At 58.6% G+C, this 17,473-nt stretch overlaps 1 protein-coding gene across 3 annotated transcripts; it reads right to left on the bottom strand.

Moving 5' to 3' along the window:
• Window positions 1-13: 13 nt before the first annotated feature.
• Window positions 14-15,173, bottom strand: SRRT (serrate, RNA effector molecule). 3 transcript variants are annotated; one of them, XM_064737687.1, is made up of 20 exons: window positions 15,025-15,173; window positions 14,374-14,499; window positions 14,013-14,138; window positions 13,440-13,595; window positions 12,141-12,329; window positions 9,669-9,838; window positions 8,462-8,631; window positions 8,216-8,332; window positions 7,774-7,861; window positions 6,994-7,205; window positions 6,236-6,297; window positions 5,862-5,940; window positions 4,920-5,177; window positions 3,969-4,160; window positions 3,595-3,748; window positions 2,444-2,637; window positions 2,068-2,227; window positions 1,555-1,647; window positions 1,045-1,150; window positions 14-233 (listed from the first exon to the last, which is right to left on the bottom strand). In XM_064737687.1, exons 2-20 carry the CDS (start codon window positions 14,490-14,492, stop codon window positions 158-160), a joined length of 2,721 nt encoding a protein of 906 aa, XP_064593757.1. In that variant the 5' UTR covers window positions 14,493-14,499; window positions 15,025-15,173; the 3' UTR covers window positions 14-157. The 3 variants fall into 3 exon arrangements, with proteins under 3 accessions (XP_064593757.1, XP_064593754.1, XP_064593753.1); XM_064737684.1 differs by lacking the exon at window positions 15,025-15,173 and adding an exon at window positions 14,781-14,897; XM_064737683.1 differs by lacking the exon at window positions 15,025-15,173 and adding an exon at window positions 14,836-14,889.
• Window positions 15,174-17,473: the final 2,300 nt, after the last annotated feature.

The raw sequence follows: 17,473 nt of genomic DNA, 5'->3' as shown, positions 1-17,473 counted from the left end.
AATTCACCCAAAATCCCCCAGAAAGGCGCCGTGTCCCTGGGTGGGCGGGGCCACTTTATTGAGGGAATTTGGGGGTTTTTGGGGGGTTTGGGGGCGGGGCCGTACAAAGGGGGGAGGGGCGGGGCCGTATCAAAAGGGGGGCCCGGGTGGGGGAGGGTCAGAAGAAATCGACGTCCTCGGGGGCGTCCAGGTCCCGGTACTCGACGATGGCCCGGGGGTCGCCCCGCACCATCCTGGGGGCAGAAAACGCCAAAACGGAACAAAATCAGCCCAAAATCACCCAAAAACCAACCCGTAATACACCCTAAAATACACCCTAAAATACACCCCAAAATCGCCCAAAATATAGCCCAAATACACCCGGAAATACAGCCCCAAAATTGCACAAAATCACCCCAAAATCATCCCAAAATACACCCTAAAACAGCCACAGTACACCCCAAAATACAGCCCAAATGCGCCCCAAAATAAAGCCCAAAATAGACCCTAAAATACACCCAAAATACTGCCCAAATAAAGCTCAGAAATCCCCAAAATACATCCCAAACCATCCATAAAACAGCCCAAAAAACACCCTGAAATACAGCCCGAAATCACCCAAAATCACCCCAAAATACACCCCCAAAACACAGCTCAAAAATACTCAAAATACAAAATCCAAAATCCAAAATACCCAAAATCCACCCCAATTACACCCCAAAATACAGCCTGAAACCACCCCAAACCCAACCCCAAATCCACCCTGGCCTGTCCCAGACCCCAAATTGGGACCCCACAATTCCCACCCCCCATTTTTGGGGTCCCCCTCCCCATTTTCAGTGCCCCCAATCCCAATTTCGGGGTCCCCGTGCCCATTTTTGGGGTCCCCGTGCCCGTTTTTGGGTCCCCGTGCCCGTTTTTGGGGTCCCCGTGCCCGTTTTCGGGGTCCCCGTGCCCATTTTCGGGGTCCCCGTGCCCATTTTCGGGGTCCCCGTGCCCATTTTCGGGGTCCCCGTGCCCATTTTTGGGGTCCCCGTGCCCATTTTCGGGGTCCCCGTGCCTCACCTGCTGCGGGGTTTGTTCAGGTACCCGCCCCCGGCCCCGCCCTGACCCCGGAAGGAGTCGTAGCTGCCGCGACCCCCGTAGGGCCCGGGGGGGTATGGGTGGGATCCTGTGGGAAACAAGGGGTTAAATGTACCCAAAAATATCCCCAAAACCAGCCAAAATATCCCAAAAATATCCCCCCAAAAAATCTTCCAAAATATCTCTAAAAAAACCCCAAACCCCCATAGGGCCCGGGGGGGTATGGGTGGGATCCTGTGGAGAACAAGGGGTTAAAAACACCCAAAAATATAGAAAAAAACCAACCAAAATGTCCCCCAAAATATCCCCTGAAACCGCCCCCAAATCCCCCATGTGCCCCCCAAACTCCCTCCAAAACCCCCAAAAATCCCCCAAAACCCCAAAATCCTCCCAACCCCCCCCCCAAATTCTCTGAAATCCCCCAACCCCCTGAATCCCTCCCAAAACGCCCCCAAATCCCCCAGTTTTCCCCAATTCTCCCCGTTTCGGTACCTCCGTATCCCAGCATGGGCGGCCGGGGGGTCCCGTAGGGCATCAACCCCTGGGGGGACTGGGGGGGGTACGGGAGCCCCCCCGGGCTCAGACCTGGGGTCAGAGAGGGGTCACGGGGTCACACAGGGGTCACACAGGTGACACTCAGGTGACACACAGGTGACACAGGTGACACAGGGGTGACACACAGAGCTGAGGGGTAACACAGGGATGGCACAGGTGACACAGGGGTGACACTCAGGTGACACTCAGGTGACACAGGTGACACACAGGTGACACTCAGGTGACACAGGGGTGACACAGGGATGGCACAGGTGACACAGGGGTGACACAGGTGACACACAGGTGACACAGGGATGGCACAGGTGACACAGGGGTGACACTCAGGTGACACAGGTGACCCAGGTGACACACGGGTGACACTCAGGTGACACATGGGTGACAGACAGAGCCGAGAGGTGACACAGGGGTGACACTCAGGTGACACACAGGTGACACTCAGGTGACACTGACCTGCGTTGGGCCCCCCTCCGGGCCCCCCCTTGCCCCCCTCGGGCAGGGCCGGGCGCTTGGGGTCCATCAGGAAATTGTTGAAGAACAAAACCTCCTTGCGCACGGCGCCCATCTTGTCCCCGTGCTTGTTGAAGATGTGCTTGCGCACGAACTCGGGGCCCTGGGGACATCGAGGGGACATTGGGGACATCCATGGCATTGGGGACATTTGGGGACAACGACAGGATTGGGGATGGCTCCCCACTGTCCCCAGTGTCCCCCGCTGAGGGGACAGAGCCACTTGTCCTTGCCCAGCTCCTGCGCGTGCCCCGTGTCTGTCCCCAATGGCTCCTGTCCATCCCCAATGATGTCCCCAGGGTGTCCCCAGTGTCCCCACCTTGAATTTCTTGCCGCTGAGGGGACACAGCCACTTGTCCTTGCCCAGCTCCTGCGTGTTGGCGCTCACGAACTTCTCCAGCTCCTGCTCGGGGTCCTTGCGGCCGAGGCGCTGCGCCTCCTCCTCTGGGACGGAGCCGGGCCCGGCCAGCAGGGGCGCCAGGCGCGCCTCGAACCCGCGCTGCCACTCTGTCACTGGGGACACGGGGACATTGGGGACACTCAGAGTGACAAAAACCCCAAAAACCCCGAAAACCCCCATCAAACTGCGCCTCCTCCTCGGGGACGGAGCCAGGGCCAGGCGCGCCTCGAACCCGCGCTGCCACTCTGTCACTGGGGACATTGGGGACATTGGGGACATTGGGAATGGGTAAAATATCCAAAAACCCCAAAAAACCCAAAAAACCCCAAAAATCCCCATCAAACTGCGCCTCCTCCTCGGGGACGGAGCCAGGGCCGGCCAGCAGCGGCGCCAGGCGCGCCTCGAACCCGCGCTGCCACTCTGTCACTGGGGACACGGGGACACGGGGACATTGGGGACATTGGGAATGGGTAAAATATCCAAAAAACCCAGAAAAAACCCCAAAACCCCCATCAAACTGCGCCTCCTCCTCGGGGACGGAGCCAGGGCCGGCCAGCAGCGGCGCCAGGCGCGCCTCGAAACCGCGCTGCCACTCTGTCACTGGGGACACGGGGACACGGGGACATTGGGGACATTGGGAATGGGTAAAATATCCAAAAACCCCAAAAAACCCCAAAAACCCCATCAAACTGCGCCTCCTCCTTGGGGACGGAGCCAGGGCCAGGCGCGCCTCAAACCCGCGCTGCCACTCTGTCACTGGGGACAGGTTTTGGGGTGAATTTGGGGAATTTTGGAGTTATTTTTTGGGATTTTTGGCTCACCTTCTCCATGTGACCCACGGTTTGGTTCAGGGGATTTCTAGGCTGGTTTTTGGGGTTATTTGGGGGTAAATTTGGGGTTTTTTGGCTCACCTTCGCTGTGGGACACGCGGTTGGGTTCGGGGGATGTCTAGGCTGTTATTTTGGGGTAAATTTGGGATTTTTGGCTCACCTTCGCCGTGGGACACGCGGTTGGGTTCGGGGGATGTCTAGGCTGTTTTTTTGGGGTAAATTTGGGGTTTTTGGGCTCACCTTCGCCGTGGGACACGCGGTTGGGCGGCAGCGGGCCCCGCACGTGGATGATCCCGCACCTGTTGGGCATCTCGTCCTCGTTGGGGTACTCGGAGGTGTTGTAGTAATCGACCGAGTGCACGATGCGCAGGTAGAGCAGCAGCCGGTCCAGCACCTGGGGACATTGGGGACATTTGGGGACACTGAGGGACACTGGGGACATTTGGGGACATTGGGGACATTGAATGGACAGTGCACGATGCACAGGTAGAGCAGCAGCCGGTCCAGCACCTGGGGACATTGGGGACAATTGGGGACATTGAGGATACACTGGGGACACTTTGGGCACACTTTGGGCATACCCTGGGGACACCCTGGGGACCCTGGGGACGCACCTTGAGCAGCTTCTCGTCGCGCTCCACGGTGACCTCGGCCGGGTTGGTCTCGCGGGCGGCGTCCTCGGCCGGGGCCGCGCCCTGGCCCTGTCCCTGTCCCTGTCCCTGCCCCTGCCCCAGCAGCTCCTCCTCCTCGGCGCTCACCTCCTCGATCAGGTAATCGGTGATGTGCCGCAGCACCGGGTTCTGGGCCTGCAATGGGGACATTGGGGACATTAATGGGGACATTGGGGACATCAATGGGGACATCAATGGGGACACTGCGGATGTGCCGCAGCACTGGGTTCTGGGCCTGCAATGGGGACATTGGGGACATCAATGGGGACAGTGGGGACATTGGGGACATTGGGGACATCACCCGGGATGTGCCGCAGCACCGGGTTCTGGGCCTGCAATGGGGACATTGGGGACATTGGGGACATCAATGGGGACATTGGGGACAGCAATGGGGACATCAATGGGGACATCAATGGGGACAGTGGGGACATTGGGGACATCAATGGGGACATTGGGGACATCACCCGGGATGTGCCGCAGCACCGGGTTCTGGGCCTGCAATGGGGACAGCAATGGGGACATTGGGGACACTGGGGACATTAATGGGGACACTGGGGACATTAATGGGGACACTGGGGACATCAATGGGGACATCACCCGGGATGTGCCACAGCACCAGGTTCTGGGCCTGCATTGGGGACAGCATTGGGGACATCAATGGGGACATGGGGACATCAATGGGGACACTGCGGATGTGCCGCAGCACTGGGTTCTGGGCCTGCAATGGGGACAGCAATGGGGACATCAATGGGGACACTGGGGATGCCCTGGGGACACCGGGGACATTAATGGGGACCCTGGGGACATCAACGGGGACCCCCCCGCTGTCCCCCGGTGCCGCGCTGTCCCCCGGTTTCGCGCTGTCCCCGGTGCCGCTCTGTCCGTGTCCCTCACCCCGGGCTCGGGGGCGGGCGGGGGCTCGCCGTCCCCTCCCGTGCCGTCCCCTCCCGTGCCGTCCCCGGCCGTGTCCCCGCCCGCGGTGGCGCCGGGGGGGCTCCAGAGGCGCGCGCGGGCGTCCAGGGCCTGCACCAGGCGCGCCGCCAGCTTGATGTCGTGGCGCACGATGGGCCGGTGCTGCGTCAGCCCCGAGACGTTGCGCACGCGCCGCGTCAGGTCCCGGTTCACGCCGGGGCTCAGCTCGCACTCGCGGAGCTGAAACGCACCAAAAACAGCAAAAATGTTCATCAAAATACCCCAAAAATCCACCAAATCCCAGCCCCGAGATGTTCGGGACGCGCCACGTCAGGTCCCGGTTCACACCGGGCTGAGCTCGCACTCACTGAGCTGAAAACCACAAAAATCCATAACAATCACCCCAAAATCCATCAAAAGCACACTCAAAATCCATCAAAATCACCAAAATCCATTAAAACCACTCAAATCCATTAAAATTTCTTCAAAACCCAGCCTGGGTCATGGCGGGGCTCAGCTCACACTCATGGAGCTGAAACGCACCAAAAACAGAAAAAAATGTTCATCAAAATACCCCAAAAATCCACCAAATCCCAGCCCCGAGATGTTCGGGACGCGCCACGTCAGGTCCCGGTTCACACCGGGGCTGAGCTCGCACTCACGGAGCTGAAAACCACAAAAATCCACGAGAATCACCCCAAAACCCATCAGAATCACCTCAAAATCCATCAAAACCACCCCAAAATCCATTAAAATCTCCTCAAAACCGCTCCAAAACCCAGCCTTGGTCATGGCCGGGGCTCAGCTCACAGTCATGGAGCTGAAAACCACAAAAATCCATCGGAATCGCCTCAAAATCCACCAAAATCATCTCAAAATCCATGGAAAGCACCCCAAATCCACGGAATTTGCCCCAAAACGCACCCGGATGTTCTGCAGGCTCCAGCAAATCTCCTTGATGTTGACGCTGCGGTCGAAGGTCACCCAGCCCCTCCTGAAGAACCTGAGAGAAAAACTTCCTGTGAGCCCCAAAAACCCCAAAATTACACCCAAAACACACCCAGCCCCTCCTGGAGAACCTGGGAACGGGGGAAAGATCCTTTGTGAGCCCCAAAAACCCCCAAAATCCACCCAAAATCCACTCAGCACCTCCTGAAAAACCTGAGAGGGAAAAAACTCCTCTGTGACCCCAAAATTCCACACAAAACCCACCCAAAATCCCCCAAAATCCACCCAGCCCCTCCCCAACCCCCCTAAAAACCCCAAATTGCCCTGAATTCACCCCAAAGCGCCCTCACCTCCTCTCGGGCTGTGGCTCCGACAGCGCCACGCGCATGAACCCGGGGTAGCGCTTGCACAGCTGGGGAAAAAAAAGGAGTTTTGGGGTTTTTTGAGGTTTTTGGGGGCCCTTTGGGGTTTTTGGGAGTTTCAGGGGGATTTGGGGGTCAGGGGTTTTTTTGGGGGGCCTTTGGGGGTTTTGGGGATTTTGGGGGGCACACCTCCCCCAGGACCCCCCCTCACCACCATGATCTCTGTTTTTTGGAGTTTTCTAGAGGTCCAAGGGGCTGGTTTTTGGGTGGGTTTTTGGAGTTTTAGGGGGTCCCACAGTGAGCACACTTTGTGCAGGGGTCCCAAGTTGCTTTGGGGTATTTTGGGGTTATTTTTGTGGGGATTTTTGGGGTTTTTGGGTATTTCAGGGTATTTTTCCCCCTCTCACCGCCACGATCTCGGCCTGGGCGATGTTGGGGGCGATGTTCCTCATGAACAACGAGCACGTTTTGTGCAGGGTTTGGGGGTTTTGGGGTATTTTGGGGTTATTTTTGAGGGGGTTTTTGGGGTTTTTGGGTATTTCAGGGTATTTTTCCCCCTCTCACCGCCACGATCTCGGCCTGGGCGATGTTGGGGGCGATGTTCCTCACGAACAACGAGCACGTTTTATGCAGGGGTTTTGGGGTATTTTGGGGTGATTTTGGGGTATTTGGGGGTGGTTTTTGGGGTTTTTGAGGGTCCCAGAGCTCATTTTTTGCTATTTTTGGGTGTTTTTTCAGTCTCTCACCGCCACGATCTCGGCCTGGGCGATGTTGGGGGCGATGTTCCTCATGAACAACGAGCACGTTTTGTGCAGGGGTCTCGGCCGGGCCTCGGGACCCCCGCCCGGGGCCCCCCCCGGCCCCTCCTTGGCCTTGGGGGGAGGGGAGGGGGCGCCGCCCGCGGGGGGAGGGGTCCCGGCCGTGTCCTCGGGGGGGGCTTTGTCCTCCTTGGCCTCCTCTGGGGGGGGACACGGATGGGGGGGGGTCGTGGGGACGCTCCGGAAATGCAGCATGGAGCCCCCCCCCCCCCCAAATCACCGGGATGGCAGAGACCCCAGAGACCCCCACCCCAAATACTCCCAGAGAACCTAAACCCCCCCATAGACCCCAAATACCCCCAGAGCCCCCAAACCCCACCCAGAGACCCCAAACCCCACCCAGAGACCCCAAACCCCCTGATTGTCCCCAGTGTTCCCTCAAGGACCCCCCAGGCCCCCTCTCTGTGCGCTCCCCTCATTGTTCCTGCTGTCACTGTCCCCTGTGTGTCCCCCCCGTGTCCCCGATGTCCCCTCACCTTTCCCGGGCTCCCTCTGTGTCCCCTCGCTGTCCCTGCTGTCGCTGTCCCCTGTGTCCCCCCTGTGTCCCCCCTGAATGTCCCCGATGTCCCCTCACCTTTCCCGGGCTCTCTCCGTGTCCCCTCGCTGTCCCCTGTGTCCCCCGTGTCCCCCGTGTCCCCTGTGTCCCCTCACCTTTCCCGGGCTCTCTCCGTGTCCCCTGTGTCCCCAGTGTCCCCAGTGTCCCCTCACCTTTCCCGGGCTCCCTCCGTGTCCCCTCGCTGTCCCCGCTGTCGCTGTCCCCGTCCTCGCTGTCCCGGCTGCGCTGACGCGGCCGCGCCTGCAGGGGGCGCCAGAGGGCGGGGCTTGAATAAAGGGGCGGGGCTTGCATAAAGCAGAGGGACTGAAGGGATTTATAAGGGTGGGAGGAGCCTATAAGGAGAGGAGCATGAAAAGGGGTGTGGCTTATGTAGAGAGGCAGGGCTTGCCATGGGGACGGGCTGTTGGGGAGGTGGGGCTTAGCAGAAAGGGGTGTGGTTACCAGAAAAAGGGTGTGGCTTGTTAGAAAGGGGTGTGGTTTGATAGGAAAAGGGTGTGGTTACTAGAAAAGCAGCAGGGCTTCATCAGCCTCACTGTGGTGATGGTGGGGGTGGAGCTTTGTGGGGTGTGGTCACTTGGGGGTGTGGCCACTGACCTTGGCCCCGCCCTCCTTGTCGCCTTCCTCAGCCTTGGGCCCCTTGTCTGGCCCCTCCTCTTCCTCCTCTGGCCCTGCCCCTGCAGCAGGCTCCGCCCCTGGCTCCGCCCCTTCAGCCTGTGGGGAGAGAGCAGGGGGGTCAAAGGGGACCCCAAAAGAACAAGAGACCCCAATAGAGACCCCTAAAAATACCCCAGAGGCAAAAGGGACCCCAAAACCTCCCCGTGAGCCCCAAATCCCTCCAACCTTGGCACTGTCATCGCCGTCGGGGCGCTCGGCCGGGCCTTTCCCGGGGGGCTCTGGGGGCCGCGGCTCCTCCTTTTTGGGGCCTTCGGCCTTCTCAGCCCGCTCCTCCTCCTCCTCCTGCTCCAGGATCCGCAGGTCGTGCTCCGTGCCCCCCTCCATCTTGATCACCGCTGGAAAAGTGGGGAGAAAATGGCGAAAAATGGGTTAGAAATGGCCAAAACTGGGGTAAAGGCAGGTAAAAAAAATGGGGCAAACACAGCTAAAAAAATGGGGGAAAAATTGCTGGAAATAGCATTAGAAATTGAGAAAGGGATGGATCCGTTCCCCCTCCACCTTAATCACCGCTGGAAAAATGGCAAAAAACGGCAAAAATCTGGGTTAGAAACTGCCAAAAATGAGGTAAACAAAGGTAAAAATGAGGCAGGAATTCCTGGAAATCCGTGCCCCTCCTCCATCTTAATCACCGCTGGAAAAATGGAGAAAAGTGGAGAAAAAGTCCTCATGACTTCCCTCCACACCATTCCCTCACTTTTTTCTCCCCTCAGTTTTCCTCCCTTTTTCTCCCCTCGCATTTCATTTTTCTCCTCTCACACTTTGTCTTTTTTTCCCCTCACGTTTTCCCTCCTTTTTCTCCCCTCACGTTTTCCCGCCTTTTTTCTCCCCTCACGTCTTCCCGCCTTTTTCTCCCCTCACAGTTTCTGTTCTCAAGAACTCTCCAGAACGGACTAAAACCACCCAAAAGTAATTTCAAAACTCTTGGAAATCCCTTAGAAACACTCAAAAATGGATCAGGAACTTCAGAAGTGGGGCAGAAACACCCAAAAATTGGTCAAGAAACTCAGAAACTGAGCAAAACCACCCCAAAATCGGTCCAAACCCCCGAAGTTTGAGTCTGAAATGTTTCTGAAGCATCAGGAAGATTTTATGGAGTGATTTTAAGGAGACGTTAGGAGATTTTTCTGGAGCGTCAGGGAGGGATTTTTGGGGTGTCAGAGAGGGATATTTTGGACATTAACGATATTTTTGGGCCATCAAGGATATTTTTGGTGCATCCCAAAGGCCCGTTGCGGCCATTTCCATGCCCCTCATGACCCATTTGGTGCGCATCAATGTGAATTTCTCCAGCTGTTTTCAGCCACCACCCGCACCGGGCGTCTCTGGGGGGATCCAAACAGCGATTTTGGGTGTGGGGGCGCCCCGGGGGTACCTGCATCGAGCGTTTTGATGATCTGCGGGGCGCGGTCGATGTCCAGCAGCAGGTTGTCGAACCAGCCGTGCTCCCACAAGTACAGGAACACGCCCAGGCGGTTCCTGAGGGCGGCCTGGGCCTCCTGCTGCCGCTTGCCGGCCTCGTCCGGGTGGTACTTGGAGCGAAACCTGGGAATTGGGGTGAAAAAGGGCGGAAATGGGGCTCAGGGGGCCGCAAGGAACCCCCCCGGCCCGCACGGTGATGGAGGGGAGCCCCCAAAATTGGGGGGTTTGGGGAGGGAGAGTTTGGGGAATGGGGAGAGGGAGGGGTGGGGAACTCGAATTTGGGTCTGAATTTGGGCAATTTTGGGTCTGAAATTGGGAGAATTTGGGTCTGAATTAAGGGAAATTTGGGTGTGAAATTGGAAGAATTTGGGTCTGAAATTGGGAGAATTTGGGTGTGAAATTGGAAGAACTTGGGTTTGAAATTGGGAGAACTTGGGTTTGAAATTGGGAGAATTTGTGTCTAAATTTGGGTCTGATTTTAAGACATTTTCAGGGGCTTTTTTTAGGGCTGTTTTTTGCATTTCTGGAGGTGCTTTGAGACATTTTCAGGGATGTTTTTCAGGCTGTTTTTTGCATTTTTGGGGGTACTTTGCGACATTTCCAGGGATGTTTTTCAGGGACGTTTTTTGCATTTTTGGGGTGTTTTGAGATGTTTTCAGGGACATTGTTAACGGTGCATTTTTGGGGGTGTTTTGAGACATTGCCAGGGGCATTTTTAGTGCTGCTTTTTACATTTTTGGGGGTCTTTTACACGTGCATTGAATGCAGGTTTGTGGATGCTTTCAGGTACATTTGTGGGCGCTTTTACACAGTTTTTATCATATTTTGGGGTAATTTCAAAGCGTTTAGGCACAATTTCGATGCAGTTTAGGGGAACTTCCAATATCGTTTTTGGCGGATTCTGGGCTGTTTTTGATGGATATTTTAAGAGCGTTTCCAGGGTTCTTTTGGGGCATTTCTGGGCTGTTTTAGGGTATTTTGGGATGGCGTTTCCAGGGTGTTTTTGGGGTGTTTCTGGGCTGTTTTGGGGCTCTCAGAGGGCGTTCCAGGTGTGTTCCAGGTGTTGTCAGGTGTCCCGTGGGGGGTCGGGGGGGATGCTCATACCTACACTCGCCGCGAGCGTCGCCGTCCGCCGGGCCCCGAAAACTGCGGCGCTTTTAAAAACCCCGAAAATCGGCCGCGGTTTTTTTTGGTTTTTTTGGTTGGTTTTTTTTTGGGCAAACCCCCCCAAAAAAAAATAAAATAACAAAAGTCCCTGGCTACGTCCTGCACTGAGACCTCGCCGCATTGTGCGCGGCCCCGCCCTCTCTGCCTGCCCCGCCCGGCGGCTCCAGAGCGGCTCCTCGGGGTGCTGGGGGAGAAGGGAAGCGTTAAACCCAAAATCACACCCCAAAATTACCCCAAAATCCACCCAAAACCACCCCAAAGCTGCCCTCTCGGCCTGCCCCGCCCGGCGGCTCCAGAGCGGCTCCTCGGGGTGCTGGGGGAGAAGGGAAGCGTTAAAAATCCCCAAAATCCACCCCAAAATGTACCCCCAAAACTGCCCCAAATCCAGCCCCAAAACTGCCCCAAATTCACCCCAAAACTGCCCTGAGGGCGCTGGGGGAGAACAGTTAAACCTGGAGAGACCCCAAAAATCCATCCCAAAATACACCCCAAAACTGCCCCAAATTCACCCCAAAACTGCCCCAAATTCACCCCAGAACTGCCCCAAATCCAGCTCTGAGAGTGCTGAGAGAGGGGAAGCGTTAAACCGGCAGAGACTCCAAAAAATACCCCGAAACCGCCCCAAAACTGCCCCGAGAGTGGTGGGGGAGCGTTAATCCTGGAGACACCCCAAAACTACCCCAAATTCACCCCAAAATGGTCCTGAGGGTGCTGGGGGAGAAGGGAAGCGTTAAACCTGGAGAGACCCCAAAATCCACACAAATCCACCCCAAAAAGGTCCTGAGGGCTCTTGGGCCGTTTCTGGGGCTCTTGGGCCGTTTTTGGGGCACAGAATGTTCCGGAATCCCCTGGCACATACCTCTCTTTGTGAGCCAAGATTTTTGGGGTCTCCCAGGACAATTTTTGGGGTCTCCCAGGACATTTTTGGGGTGCAGAATTGGATTTTTGGGGTTCCCAGGACGTTTTTTGGAGCACAGAACATTCCGGAACGCCCCCTTGGCACGTACCGCTTCTCATGGGCCAGGATTTTTGGAGCGTCTCAAAGTTTTTGGGGTCTCCCAGGACATTTTTGGGGTGCAGAATCAGATATTTGGAGCACAGAACATTCCAGAACCCCCTCCAGCACGTACCGCTCCTCGTCCTTGTGGGCCAGGATTTTTTGGGGTCTCCCAGGATTTTTGGGGTCTCCCAGGATTTCTGGGGGCTCTTTGACCATTTCTGGCTCACGGAACATTCCGGAACCCGTTCCATCACGTACCACTCCTCGTCCTTGTGGGCCAGGAAGAACTCCTGCAGCTGCTGCCGCCGGAAGTCCAGCTTGTAGTCGTTGTAACGTTTCACCGCCTCCGTCTCGTCCACGGCGTCGTCCAGGGACAGCAGGAACTCCTTGAAGCTCTTCATCACCGGGGGCGCCATGCCCAGGTCCACTTCTGCGATGGTGCCCAGCCTGGGGGCGATAGCGGGGGGTTTGGGGTCACTATCGCAGGGTTTGGGGTCACTATCGGGGTATCGGGGCGATATCGGGGGGTCTGGGGTCATTACTGGGGATATTGGGGAGTTTGAGATCATTATTGGGGGATTGGGGATCGATAGCGGGGGGTTTGGGGTCACTATCGCAGGGTTTGGGGTCATACGGGGGTTTGGGATGGATATCGGGGGTTTGGGGTCACTATTGGGGGTATTGGGGGGTTTGAGATCATTATTGGGGGATTGGGGATCGATAGCGGGGGTTTGGGGTCACTATCGCAGGATTTGGGGTCACTATTGGGGGGTTTGGGATCGATATCGGGGGGTTTGGGGTCACTATCGGGGGGTTTGGGGTCACTATCGGGGGATATCGGGGGGTTTGGGGTCATTATTGGGGGATTTGGGATCGATATTGGGGCTTTAAGGTCACTATTGGGGGTTTGGGGGCGATATCTGGGGTTTGGGGTCATTATTGGGGGATATCGGGGGTTTGGGGTCATTATTGGGATACTTGGGACCGATATTGGGGGTTTGGGATCACTATTGGGGAATTTGGGGTCACTTTCAGGGGGTTTGGGGTCACTATCGGGGGTTATCGGGGATATCGGGGGTTTGGGATCGATATTGGGGGTTTGGGGTCACTATTGGGGATCCTCATCACCGGGGGGGCCATGCCCAGCTCCAACTCCGCGATGGTGCCCAGCCTGGGGGGGCCACAGTGCGGTTTGGGGTGAATTCAGGGCATTTTGGGGCTCACCTGGCCTGTACGGTGCTGCAGGAGCTGGGGCTGTGTGCCACAGAGTTTTAGGGCCATTTTGGGGGATTTTGGGGCTCAGGAATCTCAGAGAGGTTTGGGATTTTCAGAGCAGGTTTTGGGGTGCCTGGGCTCAGTTTTTGGGGTGAATTCAGGGCGTTTTGGCTCACCTGGCCTGTATGGGCAGCAGCTGGTGCTGCAGGAGCTGGGGCCGATCCCGCACGGTTTTGGGGCCGTTTGGGGCAGTTTTGGGGGCAGGAATTCCGGGGTTTTTGGAGCAGGTTTCGGGGTGTCTGGGCTCATTTTTTGGGGCGAATTCAGGGCGTTTTGGCTCACCTGGCCTGTATGGGCAGCAGCTGGTGCTGCAGGAGCTGCTGCTGCATCTCGTGGGGTCCCCAGGGCGCCTGGGGGGGGCCGTAGGTGGGGCCGGCGCCGCCCCCCCCGTAGGGCAGCTCGTACCCGCCGTGGTAGGGGTCACTGCTGTGGTCATCCCTGGGGTCACACAGGGGTCAGGGGTCACACAGGGGTCACACAGGGGTCAGGGGTCACACAGGGGTCACACAGGGGTCAGGGGTCACACAGGGGTCATCCCTGCGGCCAGAGTGAACACTATGGGGACACTCAGGGGTCATCCCTGCAGCCACAGAGGGGACTCTGGTCACTTGAGAGTGGTCAGTGGTCGCTCAGGGGTAATTTTGGGGTGAATTTGGGCTGTTTTGGGGGTCTCTCACCAATCCCTCTGCGGCCGTTTCTGGAGCAGTTTTAGGATATATTTAGGATGATTTTGGGGTGAATTTGGGCTGTTTTGGGGGTCTCTCACCAATCCCTCCGCAGCTGTTCCTGGGGTGTATTTCAGCTGTATCTGGGATAATTTTGGGGTGAATCTGGGCTATTTTGGGAGTCTCTCACCAGTCCCTTCTCAGCCGTTTCTGCGGCGGGCTCAGCTCGTGCCGGGGAGGGGAGAATCGCTCCCGCCGGGTGCGGTCGTAGTCCCGGTAATCGCGGCTGCGGCGCTCCCGGCCCCGCTCCCAATCCCTGCAAATAAACTGGGTTAAACTGGGGCAAACTGGGTTAAACTGGGGCAAACTGGGCACCAGGAACCCTCCAGGAACCCTCAAACCGGGAACCAGGGAGCTCCCGGTCCCTCTCATTCCCCCAGGGCCGCTCCCCAGTGCCCCCGGTCCCCTCACCGGTCACTCCAGTCCCTCCCAGTGCCCCCGGTCCCCTCACCGGTCACTCCAGTCCCTCCCAGTGCCCCCGGTCCCCTCACCGGTCACTCCAGTCGTCCCTCCTCCTCTCGTCCCTCTCTCTGGACCGTTCGTAGTCGCTCCGCTCCCGCCGGAATTTGTCCCTGCGCCGCCTGTCGTACTCATCGTCACTGTCACCCATGGCTGGCCTGGGGGGACACCGAGGGCTCACCGAGGGCTCACTGCCGCCCGCAGTGGCCGCTCTGTCGCCAGGGGGTCACTGGGCACTGAGACGCCCCTACAGTGACCACCCGGTACTCGTCGTCACTGTCACCCATGCTGGGGGGACATGGGGACACCACAAGGGTCACTGAGACCCCCAGAGTGACCACCTGGACCCCCCCAGGCCCTCACGGCTCCCTCCCGTGATGCTTTGCGGCCTCCCCCAGACCCCCGACCCCCGAGCCTGGGGACTCCCCCCCCATCGCACCCCCTCTATGACGTCACTGCCCCTCTCCGTGACGTCACGCGGGGACCCCCCGGACCTGCCCGCGCGCTCCCGGCCCCGCGCGCGCCGCTCGCCGCCCGCTCGCTTCCGGCCCGCGCCGCTTCCGCCGGAAGTGACGTCGCGCGGCGCCGCCGCCGCCGAAATGGCGCCGGCGGAACGAGGGGAGTGGAGGCGGGGGGAGAACGGAGCCGCCTCTGGGGCTGCCCCGCGCCCGCAGGAGCCTCACCCGGGGCTGTTCCGGTGCGAAGGAACCGTCGGGGCCCCAGGCGGAGCTCAAGGCCCTCCCGGGAGCCGCTGGAGCGGTCGGGGCCGCGCTCCTCTCTATGGTAGCGGGGGCCGCTCCGCCCGCGCTCCTCTCTATGGTCCCTGAGGGGGGGAAATGGCTCCTCGCCGACTGCGCCTGCGCACCCGCCGCCTTCCCATTGGACGCCGCTCCCGCGCGCGGGAAGGCCCCGCCCTCCCCGGGCCCCGCCATCTTCTCCGCGCGCGTCACGTGACGGGGCGGCCGCCATTTTGCGTCGGCGAGCTCCGCGCAGGCGCAGAGCGGCTCTGAGGCCGCCACGGGCGCCGCCATTTTGCCCGTGCCCCCTTCAGTGCCTTCCCAGTGCTCCCAGTATAGCTCCAGTGCCCTCCCAGTAACACCCCAGTGCTCCCAGTATCACCCCAGTGACCTCAGTGCCCTCCCAGTGCTCCCACTATAGCCTCAGTGCTGCCAGTGCCCCCCCCGGTGCTCCCAGTACCCTCCCAGTGCTCCCAGTATCACCCCAGTGACGCCAGTGCTCTCCCAGTGCCCTCCCGGTATCACCCCAGCGCTCTCCAGTGTTCCCAGTACCCCCCAGTATCACTCCAGTACTCCCAGTAAGGCCCTAATGCCCCTCCAAAACCATAAGAATGCTCACAGGGATTGGTGACATTGGGTACTGGTCTGTACTGGTTTGTACTGGTCTGTGCAGGCCCATGCAGGCCTGTACTGGTCTGTACTGGTTTTACTGGTCTGTGCAGGCCCTTTCCGGTTTGTACTAGTTTGTACTGGTCTCATACTGGTCTGAACAGGCCCATGCAGGCCCGTTCCAGTTTGTACCGGTCTGTACTGGTCAAAAATAGGTCATAAATCGACCCCCAGTGTGCCCTAAATCCCTCCCAGTGCCCCCCAGTCCCTCCCAGTTCCATTTTAGGCCCCCCAGTTTCCCCCCCAGTTTCCCCCCAGTCCATACTATTTCCATTTTAGCCCCCCAGTTTCCCCCCTCAGTCCATCCCAGTTCCATTTTGGGCCCCCAGTTTCACCCCCCAGTCCCTCCCAGTCCCTCCCAGTCCATCCCAGTCCCTCCCAGTTCCATTTCAGCCCCCCAGTTTCACCTCCCAGTTCCATTTCAGCCCCCCAGTTTCACCCCCCAGTCCCTCCCAGTCCCTCCCAGTTCCATTTCAGCCCCCCAGTTTCCCCCCTCAGTCCATCCCAGTCCATCCCAGTCCCTCCCAGTTCCATTTTGGGCCCCCAGTTTCCCCCCTCAGTCCCTCCCACTTCCATTTTAGCCCCCACTTTCACCTCCCAGTCCATCCCAGTCCCTCCCAGTTCCATTTTGGGCCCCCAGTTTCACCCCCCAGTCCATCCCAGTCCCTCCCAGTCCCTCCCAGTTCCTCCCAGTCCCTCCCGGGAAGCCCCGAACAAAGGCTCCTTTCCTGTGGGGGGGGTTTGGGGGGGGGCTCCTTTCCTGTGGGGGGGGACCCCGCCCCTCCCCCCCCCCCGGGGGTCGCAGGGGTCGCGGGGGAGGGGGGAGGGGCAGGGGCGGCCCCGCCCGCCCCAAACGAGCCCGAATCGCCCCAAAAACGGCGCCGGGACCCCCAAAAACCGCGCGGGGGGGGCGGCCGGGACCCCCCCGGAGGAGAAGGGACCCCCGAACCGGGGCTGGGACCCCCGCGGGGAATTTGGGGAACAGCCCGGAGTTTTTGGGGTCCTTCCAAAAGGTTTCGGGACCCCCTGGATTTGGGATTTCTTCGGATTGTTTTGGGATCCTCCTCTGGGTTTTTGGGATCTCTCCCGGATTTTTGGGGTCCTCGTGGATTTTTTGGGGACCCCAAGAAGTTTTTGGGACCCTCAGGGAGTTTTTGGGACCCTCAGGGATTTTTTGGGGACCCCCTCCAAAGGAGTTTTTGGGGTCTTTCCAAAAGGTTTTTGGGACCCCCCTGGATTTGGGATTTCCTCGGGATTTTTTGGATCCTCCTCTGGATTTTTGGGACGCCTGCCTGGATTTCGGATCTCCCCCAGATTTTGGGGACCCCCCTGGATTTTCTGACCCTCTCGGATTTTGGGGACCACCTGAGATTTTTTTTTGGGACCCCCTGGATTTTCGGATCCCCTCTGGATTTTGTGATTTCCTCGGATTTTTACGATCCCCCTCTGCATTTGGGACCCCCTGGATTTGGGGGGACCCCCCTGGATTTTCTGACCCCCCTGTGGATTTTTGGGACTCCCCCTGGATTTTGAGATTTCCTCTGGATTTTTGGGAACTCCCTTCCCTCCCCGGATTTTGGGATTTCCTCGGATTTTTTGGATCCTCCTCTGGATTTTTGGGACCCCCTCGGATTTCGGGACCCCCGCCCGGATTTGGGGACCCCCATCCCCGCCATGGGGCTGTGGCTGTTGTGGCTCTGGGTCCCGCTGGGGCTGGCGGAGGAGG

This window comes from Zonotrichia leucophrys, unplaced genomic scaffold (genome assembly GCF_028769735.1).
Source record: "Zonotrichia leucophrys gambelii isolate GWCS_2022_RI unplaced genomic scaffold, RI_Zleu_2.0 Scaffold_99_161681, whole genome shotgun sequence".
Taxonomy (NCBI): Eukaryota; Metazoa; Chordata; class Aves; order Passeriformes; family Passerellidae; genus Zonotrichia; species Zonotrichia leucophrys.
Note: the sequence above shows the minus strand (reverse complement) of the source record. Positions and strands in the feature narration are given on the sequence as shown.

Bases quoted from the DNA above. Each gene is read 5' to 3' on its own strand.
- SRRT (XM_064737687.1), bottom strand. From the start codon at position 14,492: ATGGGTGACAGTGACGATGAGTACGACAGGCGGCGCAGGGACAAATTC. The intron at 6,298-6,993 runs GTGAGAGACTGA...TTTTTTCCCCAG, and splicing joins CCCAGGCCGAGATCGTGGCG to CTGTGCAAGCGCTACCCCGG. The intron at 2,228-2,443 runs GTGGGGACACTG...CGATGTCCCCAG, and splicing joins TCAGCGGCAAGAAATTCAAG to GGCCCCGAGTTCGTGCGCAA.